Source organism: Prunus persica, chromosome G2 (assembly GCF_000346465.2).
Source record: "Prunus persica cultivar Lovell chromosome G2, Prunus_persica_NCBIv2, whole genome shotgun sequence".
Classification (NCBI taxonomy): domain Eukaryota; kingdom Viridiplantae; phylum Streptophyta; class Magnoliopsida; order Rosales; family Rosaceae; genus Prunus; species Prunus persica.
Window position 1 is genome coordinate 729,778 of NC_034010.1, and position 26,531 is coordinate 756,308.

The window sequence follows — 26,531 nt, forward strand, 5'->3', positions numbered from 1 at the left end:
AAAGGAAGAAAGAGAAAGGAGAGGAAAGACATGGCCAAATTGGATAGAAACCATTAGGGTTTCTTGGGAAGAAGGAGCTTCCAGCGCTTATAAAAGGAGGCATTTCCTACCCATCATCTCAACCTACATCTAGAGAGCAAGCTTCATCTCTCATCTCTGAAACTTCGCAATTTCGAGCCTCATTCCTCCATCTCCTCCCATTTTCTCTTTTGGTAAGTCATTCCAGAGCTTGACAGAGCCTTTGTCAAGCTGCTGAAAAATTACACAAAACAACCAATAGACCACTAGCTACAACACACACATCTGGAAAGCAAGCTTTATCTCTCACCTCTGAAACCTCTGTAATTTCGAGCTTCATCCTTCCATCTTTCTCCATTTTTCCTTTTGGTAAACTATTCCAAAGCTTAACAGAGTTTTCGTCAAGCTGCCATAAACTAATTAACACACCTAATATACCCTCATCCCTCTCACTCTCTTCAACAAACCCACTTAGAAACCCTTCCCCTTCTCTTTAGAACCCTTGTTTCTCATAGGAACTCACATATCTCTCTCTTTAATGCTAAACTCATGATTGCTTTGCTTCCATGTCACAAGTCTTTCATGCCAAGCTAAGAATTTATCTGAAAGCGACTGTTAGTTTTGCTGTGAAGGTAATCAAGAAGCTTCCTAAGGCTCAGCTATCCTTTCGAAGCATTCTCAGGGCCTAATTCTTGAACTCAGACCCAAGGGCAATTTTCTCTCATTTGGCTCTTTACAGCAGCCCAGGCCTGTAGTAGCTGCCGGAACGAAAAAGCCTTCACACCTGTATTGCAATGGGCTATAGCTGGGCTAAATGGTGCTTGACGGGACAATAAGCACAGGTTCATAAAACCAGTATATTTTACAAGCTCGTTACGGCCTCTCTGCATGGCGGGTTGTGTGTTTGCTTGGCTTGGCATGTGGATCATAACTTGTGTAAGCGCATACGACAAATTCTTGCATACCCAAGTCAGGCTTATTTCCCCGTTAACTGTTGTATTGGCCTAGAAATATATTTGAGCCTAACCTTGGATTTTTTGGGCCTCAACAAATGGGTAAAAAAGATGAATTCCTAATGGGTTAGTTATCTAGGAATTAGAATACCACATACCACCCAAGAATTGAATTCCTCCAAAATCAGGAATTCGATTCCTAATTTTGTGTGGACCACACTTACTTTTTAATTCCTTGATTGAAGTAAACACATAAATCTTCCATAATTGGAATTCAATTCATGATTCGAACTTCAATTATTTATTAGTAAATACACCAGAAGTATAATATATATTTTTTAGTCTGAAGAAATGAAGTGTAATATAATTGAAATAAAAAAAACATATATGTTTAATGCTTCGAAAAACTTATTTTAGCTGTTTTCCGCATGAAATTATTTATACATCCACATAAAGAAAAACAAAGCTTCGAAAAAACAAAATGAGTAATGGTAAGTTTGAAAGAACAAAAGTGAAAAAGGAAGGCATTTGTCATTGAATTTGATGTCGTCATTTGTGTGGACTTCGTAATTGAATCGGAAAAGAAAAATCAGGAAATTGATTAAGTTGAAATTGAAGAAAGCAATAACTTTTGGATTGGTTTTATAATAGTAGGGATTAATGACTATGACGGCGGTGATGACGACATTAATGACTATGACGGAGGTCTTAGCCTGGGAAAGAGGCCCCTCGGCCCTTAAATGTGTTTCCAGCACCTAGTCTTGCTAGGGCAGGAGTTGGGCTCCGTCAACCTAGGCAAGCTGACCTAATGCTGATGTCATTATGACATTAACAGCCAATTTAAATAATAAAATTTTTTTTAAAAAAGGAAAAAATAACCCAAAATTTCAGAATTTTTTTTAAAAATAAATACTTAGCCATATTATTCACTTTCAACACCAAAACTCTATGCGAATTCCTCTTCTCATATTCATGTGAATAGTGGTTGTCCTTAAATTGCCATGACAATGAGTGAAAAACCAACAAAAAAGTTGTTAGGGCAGATACTATTCATTTGGGTAGTAACAGTCATTATTTCTCTTACATTTTGCCATGACAAATGAGTATAAATACTCTAACAATTGGGCCAAAATTCTACTAGTTCCAATCTAGGAGAGGCCTGTTAAATTCATTTTGGCCCAAAACCACTTTCCCACCATCTACTCCGAGTCATCTCTCTCTCTCTCTCTCTCTGTCTCTCTCTCTGTCTCTCTGTGCTATTTCACCTCATCAACCATTTCAAACCCAAACCCTGGATCAGATCTGAGCTTGATCCGATCCCACCATGTCCTGCCTAGCGCTCTCTCTCCAACCCGCCAATGGATCCGATATCCTGCTCCAAACCCGAGAATGGTTCCCGCCGGCCCGAGCTCTCGTCGCCGTCTCCTCCTTCCGCCAAACCCGCCTAGCCTTCGCCGTCGCCAAACAACAACAACTCCACACCCCCAAAGACCAGCAACACAACAACTCGGAATCTTCCTCCTCCGACGCCACCGCCGACTCCATCGCATCCCTCGGTGACGACCCACTCGCCGCCTCCAGCGGCCAGCTCATAGTCGGCGTCGAATCTCGGTACCGAGTCGTCTACCGCCTCGTCAACTCCATCTACGTCCTCGGCGTCACCACCGCCGATCATGACAACTCGATCAACGTCTTCGAGTGCATCCACATCGTCAACCAAGCCGTCAGCGTCATCGTCACCGCTTGCCGTGGTGTCGATGTTACTCCGGAGAAGCTGGGTCGAAAGTATGCCGAGATCTACATGGCTCTCGACATTGTTCTGAGAGGTGTCAGTAATATTCGATTGGCGGCGATGCTTTCGTCGATGCACGGCGACGGCATTGCGAAGATGGTGCACTCGGCCTTGGATACTGAGAACAAGATTCGTGGGGCGGAGAATTGGAGAGCTGTTGAGGCGCATTCCGTCGAACACGAGGTGGGCATTGAGGCGTTCAACAATTTGGGGTTTGAATTGCCGCCGGAGACAATAGCTGCTGGAGATGAGGTGGCGGCGAGCTTGGCGCCGGTGGTGCAGAGTGAGGAGAAGGATCTGAAGTTAGAGAATGAGGAAGAGACTCAAGTAGAGAAAGACCCATTTGCTGCGAGTGAAAAGATTAATCAGCCTGAAGAGTTGGTGAGTGGGTTCAAGAAGAATAAGGATCCTTCGGCCACGGACTTAACACTGGCGTTGGCGACACTGGAAGTGACGACATTGCCCCCGGCAGAGGCGACCCAGTCTACTCATATTGCTGTTGAAGGGTTTGAAGGGGAGTATGGTGGGATTGAATTTGGGCTTGACCAGGCTTCTTTGGGTGAGACTTTTGAAGGGTTTAGTGATGCTTGGGGTGGTGGGCTGGATGCTTCCGAGTTTGTTGGAACAAAGAAGGTTGCGAAGAAGGAAGGGCTTGGCGGGCTTGAGTTGTTGCAGACCGGGCCAGATGCTCCGAAAACTGCTGATGCGGCTGCAGGTGGTGCGGCAGCAGGCAGTCCTCTTGATACCCTTGTGAAAAGTGAAATGAAGGGTCCTGAGATGCACATTGTGGAAGAGATCAGTGCTGAGTTTAGAGAGTCATTGCTTGCTAGAGTAGGATTAATGGGTGTTGTTTATTTGAAAACTTTGCCAACCAAGACTAGTGGTGATAAAGAAACCGAGTTTTCATTCCGGGTTGAGGGAACCAGTGCGGTTAAGAGGTTTATTATGCAGAATTCTCGAGTTAGTAGTCTAGGCAATGGGATGTTTCATGTAAGGACCGCAGCCTCAGATGAGCCTTTACCCGTCTTGAAGTATAGTCTGCTGCCTAGGTTGACACCATTGCCCTTGAGGGTTCGCCTTGTGCAACGCCATACAGGGAGCTTACTTTCTGTGATGATACAATATGTGTCAAATCCTGATCTGCCAGCGCCTTTGACTGATGTGACATTTGTTTTGAAACTCCCCCTTGATCCTACATTGTTGAAGGTGTCCCCGAAAGCTGTATTAAGTAGGTCTGAGAAAGAACTGAAATGGCATGTCCCTGAGATTCCGTTGAATGGATCTCCGGGTAGGTTGAGAGCAAGGATGCCTGTGGATTCTAATGAAGGAGATGGCAGTGAGGACATTGAAGTTATTGCTCATGTGAAATTTTCTTGGCAAGGAAACAGATCATTGTCCGGAGTTTGTTTGCGACCTGCTTCCGAGGGTAATACAGATTTTTATGAGGTTAATCACAGGTATGAGAGTGGGGTATATATGTGCAATTGACGCATGATGAAATCACTGTTGCATTGTAGAGGGTTGTGCCTCTTTTTTCTCTGTTTATTTTGAGAGATTTATGTTGATTGTATGTTGTTGTAGCATTCTTTGATAATGAGCTTGTAGCTTAGATTATCAGTCATGTGAAAGCTTTGTGTTTTTGTGTATTGGCTTTTCATTCGTGTGAATGGATATACAAGTTTCTCTTTACATGCTTTCTTCCATCTTTTGGTTTATTACTTTCACTATCATATGGACATGCAGGTTTGGAAACATATTTGCTACATAAGACAAGCACTTGGTGCTACAAGAGAAATCTAAAATTATGATGATAAATATAATTTGAAACCAAAACAACTGCATAGTTAGCAAAAATCATATAAAACCAAAAGCGCAAGGCTGCTAGAGATATATAAAAGCTGGAGGGCAAAAGAAGGCCGAACCCTGTTGTTTTGTTGAAACTTTTGCAGTGTCACTTATGTTTGCAAACATGTAGGTAAGCTGTATCTTATTCCACAGCCACAAAACTACTGCAGTTTGCCGTACCATTCACTGCTTTCACCGTGCTTGCAGAGATTTAGAAAAAACCAAACAAAAAGAGGAAAAAGGCCTTTTTCATTGATTTTCGTTGTGCTTGTATTGGAATGCATCTGCAATTTCATCTTCATAATTCACCCTTTGGCAATTGTTTTCAATTTTTGGGTAAATAATAAATTAATTGTATGATAAATTTTTATATATTTATTTTAGAGTTTGTAGTTGAAGAAAGTGTGGTGTTTTATCATATTGATGTTAATAAAACATGGAATGAATTCTGGTTTTGGCGCAAAGAATTGTGTTTATATGTTGGCTTCGTCAGCTGTGTTGAGAAGGCAACAATTTTGTATAAGGTCTCTTGTAGCTTAGATTCACAAGTGGAACCTTTATGAAGGCTGATGCTGAGAGCGTTTTGAGGGTAATCACTCCACCCTTGATCCCAATAATAGACACACAGGTCAGGCTGGTAAGCTAACAATCTGCTACCAATGTCATTTCTATAACTTCGTATAATATGCATGAAAATATAAATTTGTTATACATATGTTTGTTGACATAAATCTGCGATTTGTTTTTTTTTTTTTTTACTCATTTGTGAACGATGATTGTTGTGCTTGATACTGTGTAATATAGGCAAGGACCGAAATTAAAAGAATGCTACAGCATTTTGATGTGTACTAGGACTAACTTGCAAATATAGGACTGTCTTGCACGCTTTTTGGTTCCAACTTGAATTGGTTGTCTTATTTGTTTTACCAATCTTCTAGGCAATTCTACCTTACATTTATCTCCCCATGCTTGTTTTACCAATCTTCTAGGCAATGTTTGGAGTATGATTAGTCCTCTATTTACTGTGTAAGAGGGACTCAGCTATTTTCTAGTTACATCATGCACCGGTAAGTTGTTGGCCATTTAGGTAATCAAAGGCCTCGTTCTTTCTTTGGGCTTTTGCTTTCTCTTTAAAAAAGATTCTTATGTTGGGAAATTTCATTAAACAAGGATTCCTTATGAATGAGTGTTGTATGTGTTGCAAGCAAAAATGAGTATGTGAGTCGTCTTTCTTAATCTTGATGTATATTTCACTCATCAAATACTGACATTGTTCATATTGAAAAGTGCCATATTAGATACTGTCCTTAATTTGAAGAGACAAGGCTCAAATTTCTATTTTCTATTCACCGCAAAAGTTGCCGTATTCTGATAAAATTTTATTTTACTTTTCCAGTATGTAATGATACCCATCATCAAATGTCTAAATATTAAGCAGATGAGGGTGAGGCCAGCTAGGTTATAGTGTCTGTCCCTTGTATCCGAGTTTGAATCCCCTTCCTTGTAGCTTAGGATACTAGTGCATATTGACTTTAGGGAGCTATCAATTGGCAATTGCTCTAATTATATAGTAAGCAGGAAAATCAGCTAACTTAACAGAATATTACGTACTGCTTGAAACTTCTATTTAATCTCGTGATTGTTAATTTCCAGAAAAAATATGTTAGAATAATATTTAAATTTATAGAATTGATTGTAAGTGGAAAAGTGCAGATCTCATGGGAGTCGGGACACAAGTAAGACGTACACGATTGTTGGCATTGGATACTTGAGGGAAGCTTTGTGACTGCACAAACTTCTACCCAGTTCAATTTTGGTTCCCTACTTGCTATTTTTGCTGGAGGGAGAGCCTCATACAAAGTTGATGTTCCTACTTTGGATCTACGTGGATGAAGGTGCACCATAATTTTCATGTTTTTCATGCAAGATCCAAAAGATCCAGCATGCAACCAGTCAACCAGAGCTGAAGTCGACATCAAGTGGTTGAAGCTGAAAGAAGTGGATGAGGTTAGGCGGTTGCCTATGAAAGGAGTTTCTCACTTATGAAGGGAGTTTCTCATCAAGTGAAAGGGCCTTGGAGACAGAGACTAAGTGAGGGAAGGAGATATACTTGGAGCAGTTTAAGAAAAAGATTGAAGACTTCAAGAAGATGTAGTCATCGTGAGCGCTGACATCTTAAGTGGGGAGAATGTTAGGGGTCGCTTTGTAATGCCACACACCATGCTTGTCCAAGTCATTAGTCAAGCCTATAGCCGCTTGATTGTGCGTGGGAGTATTTTGGTAGTTAGCAAAATATTTTATTTTCTTGTATTTGGTCATTATAAGTTCTCTTCAAGCATTCTGATGTTTCCTTTCCTTCGGTAACTTATGAAAATGCTCATCATGCTACTTACAAGGGGTGAATGGTCGGTGGAATGGTGAGCTAGTTCACTTGTATAGGTAAGCATGCTTGCCATCAATATAAGAGAAGCATTATACACTCACTCATTGCCTTGTGTGTTGCACTTGCTATTGTGCTGCTTGCTTGGTGCTTGTATAATATGAATATTGGGTGTTTGTTGCCTACTCCGTACTAGCGAGTGCCGCAAAGTGGTTTCTTTAATTTCTGACCTTCATGCAAGGGCTTGTAGCTCAAGTGATCTTAAGAGTATTTAACCGTGCACAATGTACTAGGTTCGATTCCTCCCTCCAATATCATTTGTTTTTATAAAAAAAAAAATTTTCCAGACCTTCATCACTGTTGGGCTAGCAGGATCCACTTCAATCACTCAATTCCATGTGTCAGGATAATACCGAGTTTGGACGTACCGTATGTCCAGTGCACTACACGCAATCCTTTTCTCCCAAAAGAAAAGCGACACAATTACTACACGAATCTCCACGCAAGCGTTATACACTTTAAAAAACACAAATACAGAAACAAAATAAAAAATCTCCCGCCATCCCTAAAACATTTGTAAACCCTCAAAAACCAGGAATCTCATCGAATTTTGATCCTGGTTGAAGATTTAGATCGGGAAAATGGAGCTGACGGTGGTAGATCTGAGCTTGTACTTGGGATCGAAGGGCGAAGTGAAGGAGTTGTGCGGCGAGGTGAGCCGGAGTCTGAGAGAAACAGGTGCTCTGTTGGTCAAGGACCCCAGATGTACGGCCGAGGACAACGATCGCTTCCTCGATATGATGGAGAGGTACTTCGATAGACCGCCGGATTTCAAGCGACTCCAGGAGAGGCCCCAATTGCATTACCAGGTGGGTTCTGTTTGGTTCCCGAGAAAATGAAAAACTGTTGCCTAGATATCAGAAAAATGAAAATTTGAATTTCTTTATAATAAAAAAAATTGAAATTTGAAGCCCAATTCTTTGCTTACTGATTGGTGGCTTATCTGGGTTCTCTTTTGTTTTTAATTATCTATTTCTTTTGATTTGTGGTGGGAATTGGATTGTTGTTGCTCAAAACTTGAAATGGGGATAACATCACAGGTTGGGGTGACACCAGAGGGTGTGGAAGTGCCAAGAAGCCTTGTTGATGAAGAAATGCAGGAGAAATTGAAAGAAATGCCCAAAGAGTTCCAGCCATCCATTCCCAAGGGGGCAGATCGCAAATGGCGATACATGTGGAGAGTGGGTCCTCGACCATCAGAAACCCGCTTTCAGGTCTCATTCTTTGTTTCCCTTTAGATATTCACTTTGCACTCATATGTATTGACTGTTTTAATTAAATGCTATATTCTACTTGCCATGATGATGATGGTTATGTTATTCTTGTTTTCTAGGAACTTAATGCAGAGCCGGTCGTACCCGAGGGGTTTCCTGAATGGAAAGATACCATGGATTCATGGGGTTACAAGATGATATCCGCAATAGAGGTGAGCCATTAATTTGATTTTTCAGCTTGCTCATACCACTTGCTTGTTTTGCATATTATCTAATATTCTTCATGTAATTTATGCCTCTCTTTCTTTTCAGGCTGTTGCTGAAATGGCTGCCATTGGGTTTGGCTTGCCAAAGGATGCATTCACTTCTCTTATGAAGCAGGTGACCAATGATTGCCAATTGAAACTTACATTCATGTCTCTATGACTTTCTGCCACTAGTGGTGGGCAGCGGTATTGAAATCAAATAATGGAATCATGATTACTGGTGGCCTACTCTGACAGTAGTTGCCTATATCCATCACTTTTCTTATCTTTAGCCACTGTGACCACCTGTGTCCCCAAATTTGTGTGGCATTCTGTTGAATGCCTTTTGTATTGCTCCATAATGCCACTATTATTTTATCTTATTACACTTCTCAGTTTTGTCTTTTTTTCTTACAAAGATGAATTTGGGGTGGGCATATTCTTCAACCACGTTATAGTCTTATTAAATACATTGGCTTGTGATAGGATATAGAGCATGTATTTTGTCTCCATGCTGCATTTTCGACAATCACCAACTTCTGAATTGAGTATCTAGAATCTCTTCCTTTCCATTTGCCAATTTCCTGGCTAAGTTCATGTGATATGTGCTAAGTACCCTTTCTTTGTGAACCCAGGGACCACACCTTCTAGCCCCAACAGGAAGTGACCTTCGGCATTATGGCCAGGAGGGTACTGTGTTTGCAGGATATCACTACGACCTTAACTTTCTAACCATTCATGGCAGAAGTAGATTTCCAGGTCTGAATATCTGGCTAAGAAATGGGCAAAAAGTTGAAGTGAAGGTTCCTGTAGGATGTCTTCTCATTCAGACTGGGAAGCAGGTAAGAGCATTTTTGACCATTGTGCTTAGTAGTTATGCAATAGTTTACAAGTTAATATGGTGGCTTTCATGGGAAAGCAATTTGGATTTCAGTTGCATCAATTAAATAACACGTTATACATATAAGGTTTATGCACATCTTTTGGTAAAAAAATAAAATAAAACACGTGCGAAACATTTGATTAGTTGTGCTTAGTGTACCCCCCCCAAAAAAAAAAAAAAAGAAGTGCTACAAATAAAACAAATATTAGGCGTGTTAATTTTTAATTCAAGTTCCCTGTTTGATTGGAATGGCTGTTTTTAGGTTGGTTGGCTATGGCACGTGTTGCATTTTAAATCTTTAAGCTAATTGTATTCCATTCACACAAATTTTCATGTGCAGATAGAGTGGTTGACTGCAGGAGATTGCATAGCTGGAATGCATGAAGTTGTTGTAACAAGCAGGACAGTTGATGCAATCAAACTAGCAACGGAGCAACATCGCTTACTTTGGAGAGTATCTTCTACAGTGAGTGAAGCTAGTCATTTTGTTGTCACTGTTACCGTTTCGTTCTTCTACTTTTAGTTGGCATTTTAAAAGAGATTTACATAAATAAGATTTCTCGATGCATCGTATACTTATATGTGACATTTCTCGCGGTGTAGTTGTTTGCCCACATAGCATCCGATGCTGTGTTAAAGCCCTTAGGTCGCTTTGCAGAATCCTCGCTTGCCAGTAAATATCCGGCGATTTATGCAGGAGAGTTTGTTGAACAGGAGCTTGCAGTAATCAATCTCAAAGGAAACAAAGGAGAACTTTGATAACCTGTAATATGTGAAAATCATAACTTGTTATGTCAATGATATGAAATGCATTTGAAGAGGCCTTCGGGAATGACATGAGTTGTAATAAAGATGGTTGGGATTGATGATTATTCACTGTGGCCACACACATGAGGAAAGATTGGGGAATTATATTCTCATTTACTGACTTTCTGTTCTTCCTCCAGCAAGAAAATTTGTACAATTTCTTTGGATTCTCAAATCAAATATATATTTCTGATTTGTTAGTCATGCTTAACTATTTTGTTTTGGTACATTGTGCTCACATATTTTGATTTTCACCAAAAGTTGTCAAATGTGCTCGAAAGCAATTTCCTTGAGAATCATGCATTCAATTGAACACGAAAATTATCTTCTTGAATACTTCAAATGTTGTGAACTTATGATCATGACGCAAGTCTGGATTTGCTCCTAACTGATTTTGTATTCTGAGTTGCTATGGTGTAGCATCAATTTTATTTTTGTCCTTGTAGTTTAAAACTTCATAATCGTATATACTTTTCTTAGTAATTTCAAATTGGTCTTATCACGTACTCTTAAATACTAACTTGGAGCTAATTATCCGATATTAATATTTTGGATGGTCACACTTTGAAATCTTTTGAAAGGTAGTTTAGGAGGTTTTCTGAGCCATTTTGTAGTTTGCTACATGTTCTTGCTTAATAGGTTTCAAGAAATTGATTGAAGTAAAGCATTATAGCATTAAAGCTAGAAGCGCATTGTTTTTGGCCTCTACATATGCAAACAATGAGAAAGTAGGTGCCTTCGATTTATTTTAACTAGAGCTTCTTTGCTAATGCATTTGAAACATGCAAAGAGTCATGAAATTTGAGTTTAACAACTGCTCCACCAGCACACCAAATGTATTTTTGGCTGGTTTTTATGCACATATCATCAGTGGCAGAGCTGGCGACAATGGCATCATATAGGTGTGACCTTTGGGTAGGATGTACCTGCATGATGGCATGACCCTCATCATAATGTCCTATATATTTGAATTCGGGACATCTTCTCTGTAATTAATCTCAGCTCAAATTAATTAAGATGAGGCTAATCACTATGACTCTTCCAGTTTTGGTGGTTATGTTAGTTTTGACAGGTTTGGTGGATCAAGGGGAGGGCACCATGTGCGCAAGCACCTTCTTCTCGTCTATTGTTCAGCTAATACCTTGCAGAGCAGCAGTTGTTCCTTTTAGCCCCATCCCACCAAGTGAGACTTGCTGCAATGCCCTCAAAGCTCTTGGCCAGCCTTGCCTATGTGTGCTTGTCAATGGCCCTCCGATTTCTGGCGTCGATCGTACCATGGCAGTGCAGCTCCCAGAGAAGTGCACTGTCAACTTTGAACCATGTACTCTCTAGCTCCTCTCTGTTACTTAACACAATAGTGCTAAAAAAAAAGTAGGTTCCTGAAGCAATATTTTTCACCCATTTGAACTAATATATTGTATAATGACTTTTACTATATATGTTTATATTGAACCTGCTTGTTTATTGGTAATATTGTAAGAATCTTTAGCGGGGTTAAAAAAAAAGAGAAAAGAAGAAAACGAACATCTTTCCCTTGTGTATTTCTGAAAATTTATAATTGATGAATCTGGTGTTTTGTTTTCTCTGATGCAGGTGAAATCATGAATTAAAGAAGTTGAAGCATAGAGCTGAGGAGTATTCTGGAATAAGTGTCTTGGAGTTATAGGGATCCTTTTGGTTGTTTAATATTTAATGCTGCTGTTAATAAGAGGCTGTATTTTTAGAACTTGAGATTATGCAGTGAACCCCTTGGGTTTTAATTTGATTTCTGATGTAATAGATTACTAGTTTATTTTAATAACTACGTATTATTTACTTGATAAAAAAAAAAACAAAAGCATGTATTATTTACTTGTTCCTTTTACCTGGATATCCCTTTTGGTAATTCTAATTTTTTTTCTTCTCATCATCATTGCTTTTCCCCCTACTTTCTAAGTGATTATGCCAGTTGGCCGAGGCATCCCTTAGAGTTGATGACATGCAGCAATCAAATTTGACTCTTTTTACACAATCTAGAGATATTGTAGTCTCTATTCTTGACTTTATTTACACGAGAAAAAAAACCATAATTCTTTTTTGGCATCAGTGAAGAGATCTTGTAAATGCTGCAATATCTTCATTCTTGCAATTACCTCTTGTCAAGAAAACATTTGTGACAAAGGGAATTAATTGCTCATAATGAGTCCATAATCCATATGCCTAAGTTATTATTATTATTTTTTATACAAGTGATATTGAAGAATGAGAAAATCGAACCTAGAATCTCTCATGAGATATATGTCTAAACTTATTTGGCATATAAAATTGACACCAATCTCCGCCAACATTCGCGGGCTTGACTAAAATGGTTCTGCATCCAAATTGGATTTCAGCTGAAAATTCAGCCTTCTTATTAACTATCCAAGGGGTTATACGTGACTGGCGTTCCTCTTGCAAAATTCATCAGTCAAACGGATCAACAATCGGGGTTATATATTGGCACCTCGACGAGGTCTGCTGCTCACACTGGTCAACTAAACCTAAAGTCATAATTGAACATCTGTAATAGTATGGCCTAAGAATTAACAACATTATCTATCCTAACAAATCAGAATTCAGTGAGTGACTTTTGTCCAAACTAATACAAGTCTCCAGTGATCTAATCAGTGTTCTGCTCTGAATCTAATTACCTAGTTGCTCAAACTTGTTGGAAGCCATGAGCCCCATGACTGATTTCCAGTACTACTTCATCTGCTTGATCCTCTTGTTGACGCTCGATACACACCGAGTCCATCTGCCCAATAAAAACTCAACACGTATGCCTCGTGCACTGCGCTAGAGGAAACGAGTAAATTTACCCTCGGTCTTGGACTCCCTGGAAATATTCAAGAGGATTCAAATCAGCCACGTAGATGACAAAACCCCATTTGACTGCTGACTCATCATACCTCATAAAGCGTGTCTAGGTCCTTTCGAAAGTCAGGTGTAAACCACCCGGATCGCCACCTCACCAGATGGGAATGCCACTGTGCGCGACAGGCCACTTTGCCCACTCCCGCCCCTAGTGGAAATACGAAGAGGTCATCATGAGCAGAGGACGTGGACTAACCCCAGCCACCCATCATCTGACAGATCTGATGTGACATAAACGGCTCGGTTCCGAGCCGAGCTGGCCGTCTTGTAATTTAATTCGTTTGGTTCCCCTATAAATGGAGCAAGGATTTTTGTAAAAAGAGAGATTGAGATCCCTCCCGAAAGAATGGAATAAGAAGAAAAGTCTTGTCATTTGCCATATATTATTTTCCTCCTTAAAGCTCTTTTCCCTTTGAAACCACTTTAAAATAACTGTACTCCTTTGTGTTAACCACTTGAATATTTGTGGTTCAAATATTTGGCGCCTTCTGTGGGAAACCACACTCAAAGGTTACGTGTTAGCTACTCTACTACCGATGAAGGGAATCTCTACCCCTGGCACTCCCGATCAAAGAAGTACGAAATGCCAGAGAGCAGAAAAACAAAGAATTAGCACCCTTGAAGCCAAAGTTGAACTGCTCCTTAACAGGGCCGATACCATGCAAGATCTAAATAGAACTCTCCAGGACCCCAACGAGCACTTAGAAAAGTAGCAGATCGGTCTCCAGGCGAACCTATGGAAAGCCTAGAAAAGGGCCACCAGGGATTCAAGTAGTACCAGGCGGGTGGAAAGGTGCCTGTTTGGCAAAGAGTCAGCGTCAACTCCTATGCCTCAAACTAACAACTCTAGACTCAGTCCTGCCCCCGAGGGTATCAACCCGGAAGAAGACGCCCTCGTAAAACTCATCCTGCGCAAAGGAAAGGGCCACGTTGCTTAGACTGACAACCTCGTCGCCCCCTAGGGAGGCCGACCTAAGAGCGGCGATGAAGGCCATGATCAAAGGTGAAATGGGAAGTGTCTGGGACAGGCTTGGTAAGGTCGAAAAGACCCACAACTTGCTCGTCCGCTATTTTTTCGAGGATGAAATCCCTCTCCCCTACACTAAGGAACTCCTCGAGGTAGTTGTCGTCGGTGAAACGAAGGCACCGAAAATTGCCCTCTACGAAGGACTTACAGACCCCACATGACCACATTGACAGTTTCCACTATGCAATGGAAGGAAGGTGGGCAAACGAGGCCACCAGATGCAGACTCTTCCTGACCACCCTGAAGGGAGCCGCCTTGAACTGGTTTAAATGGCTAAACCCCGAATCCATCAGCTCATTCGTCTACGATCATATCAAGCCAGTTGTACACTACCAATGATATCTTGTTCGTAAAATAGAAAACAAACGAGTCTCTGCGGGATTATATCACCCGTTTCAATAACGAGTATGCTCGCTGCGAGGGCTGCGACAATGCTACGGCTCACAATGCCCTCATGGGAGGGTTTCAGGGAGAAAGCTTCTTTTCTACCTCACTCAAAACCCCACCCCCTCCCCCCGAGATGTATAAAGACCTCTTCCGAGAGCAGACCACGAGCGCCGAACCCTCTCATCACACCCAGGACTCGCGAAAAGGGAATCCATAAAAGAAAAAAATCGACAATAGAAACACATCGATCAGTGGAACGTCCTCGAGCGCTACCCAAGTTATACGCCTTTGAATACTAGCAAAGGGGACATCCTAGCAATCGCCGAGAAAGAGGTACCAGCTCCGTGCCAGGGTCGAAATGAATACATAAGGAAATGAGATGAAGCTCGGTACTGCAAGGTACCAGCACACGTTTAGCCACTTAACGGAAGATTGCTACCAATTGAAGGAAGAAATCGAAGCGTTGGTGAACTCATGCTTCGGTCTCTCAAAAACTAATATCCATAATCGGGGGAGGCCCCTCACTGGGTGGAGACACCAACAAGTCCAGGAAGCGATACGCTCGATCGCTTGGCCAGACAACCAACAAAGCCCTCTCCATCTGTGATGTAGCGCGACCCTCTAAACGAGCTAGGAACGGCGACGAGGAACCCATCATTTTTAGCCCGGATGACGACCATACTTCTCAACCTCATAGTGATCCGCTGGTAATCTCTATTGGTATCACAAACTGAGACATAACTCGAGTCCTTATCGATAAGGGGAGTTCCTCCAATCTCATCATCGCGCCCGTATTCAACCAGCTCTGAATAAAATCGAGCGTTACTGGATAAAAGGACACCCTCGCTCTATGCCTTTGGAGGGGCCCAGGTACAACCCCACAACAATATACACCTTGACCTAACCATAGGAGACTCTGTAAGTGCTAGTCGGCTTAATATCACATTGTTACCAGCGTCAGCCATCCATCGACCAGACGTTGCCCTTAGCTACAGACCCCATATTCACGATTGACCTCTCACGATCACGACCGACATAGCACGGCAAGACGCCCCCTATGTCATGTTGAAAAAACAGAGCCTAGTTAATATTTTGTTCTCTCCCGTGATCTCCAGACTCAGATTAGAGTCTAGGGTGCTCGCTCCCTACCACCAAGTGCTGCATGCTTTTGACGGCACGAGGGTGCGCGTCTTCGGCTGCATCAACCTCCTCGCCTTGATTGGGCTGTTTCCGGCATAGGCTGGAACGGTGGCAGACTTCATGGTGGTTGACCATCCAAGCCTTGCCCGAGCTGGGTCATGCGCGCTGGAGCTGGCTTCCAAGCCTAGGGCCCCCCTCCTGCCTAGGCTAGCCCCTGGTGGTGGACTTGGTCTTATACAACTCTACTAATTCCCAGGTCTTGTTCTTCCTGATACCACTTGTTATACTTTAAGCCGGAACAAGAACTAAAATAATGAACAAAGAAAAGGAGCACAAACAATTTAAAGGTTCCTCCAATATAGGAGTACCTGCAATGAAACCTTTTATTAAACTCAATGAAAGAGAACTAACAAACTCTCAATGGCTCTCAAAATCATAAACAGATGCCTCACTCTCCAATATCAGACTGCTCCTAAGATAATCTATTTATACTAAATTGATGACAACCAAATCCTACTATACATAGGAAACCAAAAACTAAACTAAGAATCCAAGACCAACTTGAAAGCTTGCGTCCAAACCTCCCAAACATATTACAACTTGGATTCCTAACTTAGCTAGGAATACATAATCGATTTCATACCAAACTTCAACAAGTTGTTCAGAGAATGGTGAGGAAGCTGAAAAATAAGAGGTCACCTTGTAATGCCGAACACCATGCTTGTTTAAGTCATTAGTCAAGCTCATAGCAGCTTGATTGTGTGTGGGAGCATTTTGGTAGTTAGCAAAATATTTTATTTTCTTGTATTTGGTCATTATAAGTAACTCTTCAAGCATTCTGATGTTTCCTTTTCTTCCATAACTTATGAAAATGCTCATCAAGAGGTGACTAGTCGGTGGAATGGTGAGCTAGTTCACTTGTATAGATAGGTAAGCATGCTTGCCATCAATATAAGCCAATCACTCATTGTCCTGTGTGTTGCACTTGCTATTGTGCAGCTTGCTTGATGCTTGTATAATATTAATATTGGGTGTTTGTTGCCTACCCAGTACTAGAAGTGCCACTAAGTGGTTTCTTTAATTTCCGACCTTCATGTAAGGAGTTGTAGTTCAAGTGGTCTTAAAAGTATTTAACCATGTATTAAGTTGGATTCCTCCCCTTTGTATCAAAACCTTTCCAGACCTTCATCAATGTTGAGCTGGCAGGATCCACTTCAGTCACTCAATTCCACGTGTCAGGATAATACCGAATTTGGACGTATCGTATGTCCAGTGCACTACACGCAATCCTTTTCTCCCAAAAGAAAAGCGACACCATTATTACACGAATCTCCACGCAAGCGTTATTGTACAGAAACAAAATAAAAAATCTCCCGCCATCCCTAAATCATTTGTAAACCCTGTAAAACCAGGAATCTCATCGAATTTTGATCCGGGTTGAAGATTTGGATCGGGAAAATGGAGCTGACGGTGGTAGATCTGAGTTTGTACTTGGGATCGAAGGGCGAAGTGAAGGAGTTGTGCGGCGAGGTGAGCCGGAGTCTGAGAGAAACAGGTGCTCTGTTGGTCAAGGACCCCAGATACACGGCCGAGGACAACGATCGCTTCCTCAATATGATGGAGAGATACTTCGATAGACCGCCGGAATTCAAGCGACTTCAGGAGAGGCCCCAATTGCATTACCAGGTGGGTTCTGGTTGGTTCCCGAGAAAATGAAAAACTGTTGCCTAGATATCAGAAAAATGAAAAATTGAATTTCGTTATATCAAAAAAAATTGAAAATTGAAGCCCAATTCTTTGATTACTGATTGGTGGCTTATCTGGGTTTTCTTTTGATTTTAATTGTCTATTTCTTTTGATTTGTGGTGGGAATTGGATTGTTGTTGTTCAAAACTTGAAGTGGGGATAAGATTACAGGTAGGGGTGACACCAGAGGGTGTGGAAGTGCCAAGAAGCCTTGTTGATGAAGAAATGCAGGAGAAATTGAAAGAACTGCCCAAAGAGTTCCAGCCATCCATTCCCAAGGGGGCAGATCGCAAATGGCGATACATGTGGAGAGTGGGTCCTCGACCCTCAGAAACCCGCTTTCAGGTCTCATTCTTTGTTTTCCTTTAGATATTTACTTTGCACTCATATGTATTGACTGTTTTAATTAAATGCTATTATTCTACTTGCCATGATGATGATGATTATGTTATTCTTGTTTTCTAGGAACTTAACGCAGAGCCGGTCGTACCCGAGGGGTTTCCTGAATGGAAAGATACCATGGATTCATGGGGTTACAAGATGATATCCGCAATAGAGGTGAGCCATTAATTTGATTTTTCAGCTTGCTCATACCACTTGCTTGTTTTGCGTATTATCTAATATTCTTCATGTAATTTATGCCTCTCTTTCTTTTCAGGCTGTTGCTGAAATGGCTGCCATTGGGTTTGGCTTGCCAAAGGATGCATTCACATCTCTTATGAAGCAGGTGACCAATGATTGCCAAGTGAAACTTACATTCATGTCTCTATGACTTTCTGCCACTAGTGGTGGGGCGGCGGTATTGAAATCAAATAATGGAATCATGATTACTGGTTGCCTACTCTGACAGTAGTTGCCTACATCCATCAGTTTCCATTCTATCTTCTATATCCATCACTTTTCTTATCTTTAGCCACTGCGACCACCTGTGTCCCCAAATTTGTGTGGCATTCTGTTGAATACCTTTTGTATTGCTCCATAATGCCACTATTATTTTATCTTATTACACTCCTCTATTTTGTTTTTTTTTCTTACAAAGATTAATTTGGGGTGGGCATATTCTTCAACCACTTTATAGTCTTATTAAATACAGTGGCTTGTGATCGTATATAGAGCATGTATTTTGTCTCCATGCTGCCTTTTCGACAATCACCAACTTCTGAATTGAGTATCTAGAATCTCTTCCTTTCCATTTGCCAATTTCCTGGCTAAGTTCATGCGATATATGCTAAGTACCCTTTCTTTGTGAATCCAGGGACCACACCTTCTAGCTCCAACAGGAAGTGACCTTCGGCGTTACGGCCAGGAGGGTACTGTGTTTGCAGGATATCACTACGACCTGAACTTCCTTACCATTCATGGCAGAAGTAGATTTCCTGGTCTGAATATCTGGCTAAGAAATGGGCAAAAAGTTGAAGTGAAGGTTCCTGTAGGATGTCTTCTCATTCATGCTGGGAAGCAGGTAAGAGTATTTTTTACCATTGTGCTTAGTAGTTTTCCAATAGTTTACAAGCTAGTTGACCCCCTGGATATGGTGGCTTTTATGGGAAATCAATTTGGATTTCAGTTGCATCAATTAAATATGACGCAGCACACGTAACAAAGGGTTTCAAGCGAAACCTTGAGTAACAATAAAAACTGGATTCCACCAGAAAATTAAGAGAAGCTCTCTAGGAATAATGTTATTAAAAACTGAGTTGCCAGAAACGTTAGACAAACCTGTCTAAATACACAATTCTCAACAACCCTCAACCCTTCAACTACTAGGGGAGTTATTACATAAAACTGAAAAAACAGGATTAATTTGGAGTCTTAATAACGTAACTCCTAAACTGTCCAAAACAGAATTTATTGGAAAATTAACTACCAAACTTTAACTGCAGTTTTGGAAGGCCAAACGACCTCAGAATGCCAAAATCCATCTTATGTCACGACAAAGCTGTGAGTTACACTCGTGGCGTCGTTCCCTTTCCGAAATGGTATTTTGCGTCCTAACCGGAGCTTGGACGACAAATCTGCATATTCCCACTACGTCCTTTTTCTAGTTCAACCGCGATAAAATCTGCCATCTGGTCTACATCAGTCCCCTCCACCTCCGAGGAACTCGACCCCGAGTTATGATTTGGATAAAGGACCTCATCTTCACGGAACTCATATAAATCTGCAACATTAAAAATATTGGATATTCCCATGGAATCCGGTAACTCAATAACATAGGCATTGTCATTGATCCGTTTGAGCACTTTGTAAGGACCATATTTTTTTGGTTTAAGCTTGCTATATGTGCCTGCTGGAAACCTCTCCTTCCTCAGAAATATCATCACAGAATCGCCTTCTTGAAATACTTTAACTCGCCTATGCCTATCTGCAGCAGCTTTGTACTTAGCATTAGTTTGCTCGAGTTTCTGCTTGACTTCATCTCGAACGGCTACTACCTCCTCAGCCAAATTTTTCGCTGCCACACTAGTTTGCTGGCCTCTAGGCAATTTCACCAAATCAACAACATGGTTAGGTGTAGCAGTATAAACAATGGAAAATGGAGACTTCCCAGTTGCACTATGGACTGCACTGTTATATGCAAACTCCGCCTGCGGTAGTGCATAATCCCATTGTTTTGGCTTCTCTCCACAGACGCTTCGTACCATATTGCCTAATGTTCGGTTTGTAACCTCAGTCTGGCCATCAGTCTGGGGATGAGCAGTGCTGCTGCGATTCAAAGTAGTCCCAAACAGCCTCCACAAAGTGATCCAAAAATGGCTCAAGAACTTGGTGTCACGATCTGATGTTATGGATGTAGGAACCCCATGCAAGCGAACAACCTCCCTGAAAAACAGTTTGGCTATGTTTGATGCATCAGCAATCTTTTTGCAAGCTATGAAATGCGCCATTTTTGAGAACCGATCAACCACCACAAATACATAATCCACTCCCCTTTGTGTGTTCGGGGCAAACCGAGGACAAAATCCATAGCAAGATCCTGCCAAATATCGTTAGGAACTGGTAATGGCATATATAATCTGGTGTTTTGTACCTGCCCCTTCGAAGTTTGACAAGTGTAGCACTTGCGCACAATAGTTCCAACATCTCGTTTGAGCTGTGGCCAGTAAAATCTCTCTTCCATCCCTGCAATTGTTTTATCACGACCAAGGTGGCCACTCAACCCTCCACCATGCAAGTCCTGAATGAGCTTCTCCCTCAAAGAGGAAACTGGAATACACAGCTGGTTGCCTTTGAACAAGTATCCTTCATTAAGAAAGTAATCTGCCATCGGCTCTTGATTGGTGCACTTAGTCCAAATTTCCCGGAAATCAGCATCACCCTCATACAATTCCTTCAGACATTCAAACCCCACAACTTCTTGAGTCAGTGTGATTAACATTGAAGCTCTTCTACTTAGCGCATCCGCCACACGATTTGTCTTGCCGGAAGTATGCTTGATAACGAACGAAAATTTCTGCAAGAAAGTCACCCATCTAGCATGCATTTTATCAATATTTTTCTGGCTATTAATATACTTCAACGCTTGATGGTCTGTAAATAAAACAAATTCCTTCTGGATAAGATAGTGCTCCCATTGCTTCAAAGCTCGAACAACCGCATAGAACTCTTGGTCATAAGTACTCCACTTTTGACGTGCATCACTCAACTTTTCAGAGAAGAATGCAACTGGCCGCTTGTCTTGCGAAAGCACAGCTTCAACTCCCACACCGCTGGCATCACATTCAACTTCGAAAACTTTCTCAAAGTTTGGAAGGGCTAAAACTGGCGCGGTGCAAAGCTTTTCTTTTATGTCTGCAAAGCTTCTCTCTTGCTCCTCTCCCCAACTGAACCGGCCTTTCTTCAAACACTCTGTGATAGGTGCAACGATAGAGCTGAAATGCCGCACAAATCTCCTGTAAAAGGTGGCCAAGCCATGGAAACTTCGAACTTCAGAAACTGTTTTTGGAGCTGGCCAGTCAAGGATTGCCTTGATCTTCTCGTCGTCAACCTGGATACCATTCTCACCAACAACAAAACCCAAGAACAGTAGCTTATTTGTGCAGAAAGTACATTTTTTTAGGTTCACATACAGTTTATTTTCTCTCAAAACATCTAAAACTTGTCTCAAATGCACAAGATGTTCTTCTTTTGTGGTGCTGTAAATTAAAATGTCATCGAAATAAACCACGACAAAAGAGCCAATAAATGGTCGAAGAACCTGATTCATGAGTCTCATGAAGGTGCTAGGCGCATTTGACAATCCGAATGGCATCACCAACCATTTAATAATCCGTCCTTGCTCTTGAACGCTGTTTTCCATTCGTCGCCAGGTCTGATGCGAATCTAGTGGTAACCGCTTCGCAAATCTATCTTGGAAAACACCTTTGAGCCGCTAAGAACATCCAGCATATCCTCCAATCGTGGAATGGGAAACCTGTACTTCACTGTTATCTTGTTGATTGCCCGGCTATCGACACACATTCGCCAAGTCTTGTCTTTCTTCGGAACCAGCAAAACAGGAACTGCGCAGGGACTCAAACTCTCCCTGATAAATCCCTTCCGCAGTAATTCTTCAATCTGCTCTCTGAGGATGTCATTCTCCTTGGGGCTCATCCGATAATGGGGCAGATTCGGAAGGCTAGCTCCAGGCACCAAGTCAATTTGGTGTTGTATGTCCCGCATAGGTGGCAGCTCGTTTGGCAGATTTTCAGAAAGTAATTCCTGAAATTGAGACAAAATCTGCTGCACATCTTGTGGAATGTCACCTTCTCCCCTGCCAAGTTTCAACAACCCCTTCAACACCAAGGGACAAAAACACTCTGCTTCCTTGACAGCCTCGTTCAACTCCTGCTCGTTGCTAGTTAGGGTTAGGAAACTAGAACTCCTCGTCTTAGCCTCAACAGAAGGTTTTGAGGGCTGTGTAGTTGCCATTGCAATTTTCCGGTTGTTCCAAGAGAACATAATTACATTATCTCGTCCCTTGAAAGTCGCATCCACATCAAATTGCCAAGGCCGCCCTAATAAAATATGGCATGCATCCATGTCAATAACATCACATAAGACATCATCTCTGTAATGCTTACCAATAGACAGCGGCACACGGCAAGTCTCAGCTACACGAACCGAAGGGCCTTTTTGAACCCAACCTAGTGAGTAAGGGCTGACATGTGGCTCCGTTAATAGCTGCAAATATTCCACCAATTTCTTTGACACGAAATTCTCGCAACTTCCATTGTCGACGATCACATCACAAACCTTGTTTTTGATTGAGCAGAGGGAACGAAAAATACTATGACGCTGCCCCTCCTCCTTTGGTGCCAAAAGAACTCTCTGCAAAACCAGGGTAATCTTCTCCATTCCTTCCTCAACTGCAAATTCAGCCCCTGCATAATCATTTTCCCCGACTTCATCGTTTTCCTCATCTTCATCGGCTTCTTCGATAAAGTTAGCCTGCTTCCGCTCTGGACAAACATTAGAACGATGCCCTGGTTTTTGGCAACGGTAACATATGTCCGTCATGGGCTTAGCATACGGATTCTGGGACTGGTTTCGGGGTTGCCCTCTGTTGTAATTCCGGCTGCTGCCTTCGTTGAAGTTTTTGTTTTGGCCAACTGTTGCTGGTTTTGTCATTCCTCCAGAATTCTGCTGCTGCGCTTTCCCCTTATCTCCTGCGCCACTAGAAGCACCAGCAGTATAATCAGAGGCTTCCGTCGTATTCCTGCGGAAGTTGGGTTGGCGTTTCTCCTTCTCCAACAGTTCAGCCTTCAATGCCATGTTAATCGCCTCCTGCAAAGTCCATATATTCTGCATGCCAATTTTTTCCTGAATGGAAATCTTCAGCCCATTGTTGTACCTCGCAACCTTTTGATTGTCAGTCTCGGTCAAATGGTTTCGCTCTGCCAAACGCATGAACTCTTCGGTATATTCAGAAACCGAACGGGTGCCTTGCGCACAGCCTAGGTACAGACGGTAGAGAATCTGCTCATAATTTGTGGGCAAGAATCGTTCCATCATAAGCGACTTCATCTTCCGCCATGTTCGAACCCGCTGTTTTCCTTGCCTCTGCCGTAAATTTTGCAATTGATCCCACCAAACAGCTGCTGTAGCTTTAAGACGGAAAGCTACCATCTTCACCATCTTATGCTCCGGAACCTCCATAATATCGAAAAACCTCTCAACTTCTACAAGCCAATCCAAGAAGTCTTCAATCTTCAGATTTCCCCAAAAGTTAGGAATTTCTGCTTTAATCCGATAATCGCCAAAATTCTCGTAATTACGATTATGATTACGAGGATTATTAGCCGGTGGTGGTGGTGGTTCTTCAAGTTCTTCTTCTGACTCTGACTCACTATCCGGAATAGGTTGCCTCCTATTATCTCTTCTCTCGCCATCCCTACCTTCTCTTCGATTGTCCTCCCTGCCTTCTCTTCTATTGTTGCCGCCAAGAGCTTGCAACAACAATTCTCGCATCTCCCCAAATTGGTTGGTTAGGTTGTCGATCCGTCGGTTTTGAGCATCCAAATCCGCTCGGGTAATTGGGGTTGGGACATCAGCTTCTCGATCACCCATGATAATACAAGACAAGAATACCGAGACGGGAGAGACCCGCTCTGATACCACTTGACGCAGCACACGTAACAAAGGGTTTCAAGCGAAACCTTGAGTAACAATAAAAACTGGATTCCACCAGAAAATTAAGAGAAGCTCTCTAGGAATAATGTTATTAAAAACTGAGTTGCCAGAAACGTTAGACAAACCTGTCTAAATACACAATTCTCAACAACCCTCAACCCTTCAACTACTAGGGGAGTTATTACATAAAACTGAAAAAACAGGATTAATTTGGAGTCTTAATAACGTAACTCCTAAACTGTCCAAAACAGAATTTATTGGAAAATTAACTACCAAACTTTAACTGCAGTTTTGGAAGGCCAAACGACCTCAGAATGCCAAAATCCATCTTATGTCACAGCAAAGCTGTGAGTTACACTCGTGGCGTCGTTCCCTTTCCGAAATGGTATTTTGCGTCCTAATCGGAGCTTGGACGACAAATCTGCATATTCCCACTACGTCCTTTTTCTAGCTCAACCGCGATAAAATCTGCCATCTGTTCTACATCAAAATAACACATAATACACGTTCTTTAGGGCCTAACTTATGAAAGACAAAAATTTAAACTTATATTTTAACTATAGCAATAATGTCATGTGCAAGATCTATCTGATTATACTTCAAAATGGACAGGGAGAGGGGGAGCGCTTTTCGATTAGTAGTAAAGATAGGGTTTATGCACATCTTTTGGTCAAAAAATAAAATACAACACATGCGAAACATTTGATTAGTTGTGTTGTGCTTAGTGTAACAACCACAACCCCCCCGAAAAAAAATAGAAAAAGTGCTACAAAGAACAGAAATATTGGGCGTGTTTATTTTTAATTCAAGTTCCCTCTTTGATTGGAATTGCTGTTTTTAGGTTGGTTGGGTATGACATGTGTTGTATTTTAAATCTTTAAGCTAATTGTATTCCATTCACACAAATTTTCATGTGCAGATAGAGTGGTTGACTGCAGGAGATTGCATAGCTGGAATGCATGAAGTTGTTGTAACAAACAGGACAGTTGACGCAATCAAACTAGCAAAGGAGCAACATCGCTTACTTTGGAGAGTATCTTCTACAGTGAGTGAAGCTAGTCATATTGTTGTCATTGTTACCGTTTCGTTCTTCTACTTTTAGTTGGCATTTTAAAAGAGATTTATATAAATAAGATTTCTCGATGCATCGTATACTTATATGTGACATTTCTTGCGATGTAGTTGTTTGCCCACATAGCATCTGATGCTGTGTTAAAGCCCTTAGGTCGCTTTGCAGAATCCTCACTTGCCAGTAAATATCCGGCGATTTATGCAGGAGAGTTTGTTGAACAGGAGCTTGCAGTAATCAATCTCAAAGGAAACAGGGGAGAACTTTGATAACATGTAATATGTGAAAATCATAACTTGTTATTTCAATGATATGAAATGCATTTGAAGAGGCCTTTGGGAATGAGATGAGTTGTAATAAAGAAGGTTGGGATCGATGATTATTAACTGTGGCCACACACACGAGGAAAGATTGGAGAATTATATTGTCTCATTTACTGACTTTCTGTTCTTCCTCCAGCAAGAAAATTTGTACAATTTCTTTGGATTCCCAAATCGAATATATATCTCTGATTTGTTAGTCATGCTTAACTATTTGTAGCATCAATTTCGTTTTCGTCCTTGGAGTTTAACACTTCATAATCGAATATACTTTTCTTAGCAATTTCAGATTGGTCTAAATCACATAATCTTAAATGCTAACTTTGAGCTAATTATCCGATATCAATATTTTGAATGGTCTCACTTTGGGATCTTGTAGCTGAAGCGCATTGTTTTTGGCCTCTACATATGCAAACAATGAGAACGTAGGTGCCTTCGATTCATTTTAACTGGAGCTTCTTTGCTAATGCATTTGGAAAATGCAAAGAGTCACGAAATTTGAGTTTTAACAACTGCTCCACCAGCACACCAAATGTATTTTTGGCTGGTTTGTTTTTATGCACATATCATCAGTGGCAGAGCTGGCGACAATGGCATCATATAGGTGTGACCTTTGGGTAGGATGTACCTGCATGATAGCATGACCCTCATCATAATGTCCTATATATTCGAATTCAGGACGTCTTCTCTCTGTAATTAATCTCAGCTCAAATTAATTAAGATGAGGCTAATTATCATGACTCTTCCAGTTTTGGTGGTTATGTCAGTTTTGACAGGTTTGGTGGATCAAGGGGAGGGCACCATGTGTGCAAGCACCTTCTTCTCATCTATTGTTCAGCTAATACCTTGCAGACCAGCAGTTGTTCCTTTTAGCCCCATCCCACCAAGTGAGACTTGCTGCAATGCCCTCAAAGCTCTTGGCCAGCCTTGCCTATGTGTGTTTGTCAATGGCCCTTCGATTTCTGGCGTCGATCGTACCATGGCAATGCAGCTCCCAGAGAAGTGCATTATCAACTTTGAACCATGTACTCTCTAGCTCCTCTCTGTTACTTAACACAACAGTGCTAAAAAAAAGGTTCCTGAAGCAATATTTTTCACCCATTTGATTAAAATATATATATATATATATATATATATATAT

General features: G+C 41.4%; 5 protein-coding genes across 5 annotated transcripts; all 5 read left to right on the forward strand.

The window, feature by feature from the left end:
* LOC18786952 lies at positions 2,137-4,464 on the forward strand. Its single transcript, XM_007220575.2, has one exon. The coding sequence runs from the start codon at positions 2,296-2,298 to the stop codon at positions 4,249-4,251; it is 1,956 nt and encodes a 651-aa protein (XP_007220637.1). The 5' UTR covers positions 2,137-2,295; the 3' UTR covers positions 4,252-4,464.
* On the forward strand, positions 7,291-10,408 carry LOC18785836. Its single transcript, XM_007220347.2, has 7 exons — positions 7,291-7,857; positions 8,089-8,262; positions 8,382-8,474; positions 8,575-8,643; positions 9,143-9,349; positions 9,731-9,856; positions 9,994-10,408. Exons 1-7 carry the CDS (start codon positions 7,630-7,632, stop codon positions 10,147-10,149), a joined length of 1,053 nt encoding a protein of 350 aa, XP_007220409.1. The 5' UTR covers positions 7,291-7,629; the 3' UTR covers positions 10,150-10,408.
* On the forward strand, positions 10,995-11,923 carry LOC18785371 (protein LIM1). Its single transcript, XM_007219225.2, has 2 exons — positions 10,995-11,518; positions 11,791-11,923. Exons 1-2 carry the CDS (start codon positions 11,215-11,217, stop codon positions 11,805-11,807), a joined length of 321 nt encoding a protein of 106 aa, XP_007219287.2. The 5' UTR covers positions 10,995-11,214; the 3' UTR covers positions 11,808-11,923.
* On the forward strand, positions 16,979-25,600 carry LOC18786930. Its single transcript, XM_020558141.1, has 7 exons — positions 16,979-17,329; positions 17,561-17,734; positions 17,855-17,947; positions 18,048-18,116; positions 18,645-18,851; positions 24,921-25,046; positions 25,184-25,600. Exons 1-7 carry the CDS (start codon positions 17,102-17,104, stop codon positions 25,337-25,339), a joined length of 1,053 nt encoding a protein of 350 aa, XP_020413730.1. The 5' UTR covers positions 16,979-17,101; the 3' UTR covers positions 25,340-25,600.
* LOC18785801 (protein LIM1) lies at positions 26,112-26,426 on the forward strand. Its single transcript, XM_020556527.1, has one exon. It carries the CDS (start codon positions 26,112-26,114, stop codon positions 26,424-26,426), a length of 315 nt encoding a protein of 104 aa, XP_020412116.1.

Excerpts from the sequence above, each read along its gene's own strand:
- LOC18786952 (XM_007220575.2), top strand. The coding sequence starts at position 2,296 with ATGTCCTGCCTAGCGCTCTCTCTCCAACCCGCCAATGGATCCGATATC.
- LOC18785836 (XM_007220347.2), top strand. The coding sequence starts at position 7,630 with ATGGAGCTGACGGTGGTAGATCTGAGCTTGTACTTGGGATCGAAGGGC. Across the intron at positions 7,858-8,088 it reads GGCCCCAATTGCATTACCAG|GTTGGGGTGACACCAGAGGG; the intron begins GTGGGTTCTGTT and ends ATAACATCACAG. Across the intron at positions 8,644-9,142 it reads TCACTTCTCTTATGAAGCAG|GGACCACACCTTCTAGCCCC; the intron begins GTGACCAATGAT and ends TTGTGAACCCAG.
- LOC18785371 (XM_007219225.2), top strand. The coding sequence starts at position 11,215 with ATGAGGCTAATCACTATGACTCTTCCAGTTTTGGTGGTTATGTTAGTT.
- LOC18786930 (XM_020558141.1), top strand. The coding sequence starts at position 17,102 with ATGGAGCTGACGGTGGTAGATCTGAGTTTGTACTTGGGATCGAAGGGC. Across the intron at positions 17,735-17,854 it reads CCTCAGAAACCCGCTTTCAG|GAACTTAACGCAGAGCCGGT; the intron begins GTCTCATTCTTT and ends CTTGTTTTCTAG. Across the intron at positions 18,117-18,644 it reads TCACATCTCTTATGAAGCAG|GGACCACACCTTCTAGCTCC; the intron begins GTGACCAATGAT and ends TTGTGAATCCAG.
- LOC18785801 (XM_020556527.1), top strand. The coding sequence starts at position 26,112 with ATGAGGCTAATTATCATGACTCTTCCAGTTTTGGTGGTTATGTCAGTT.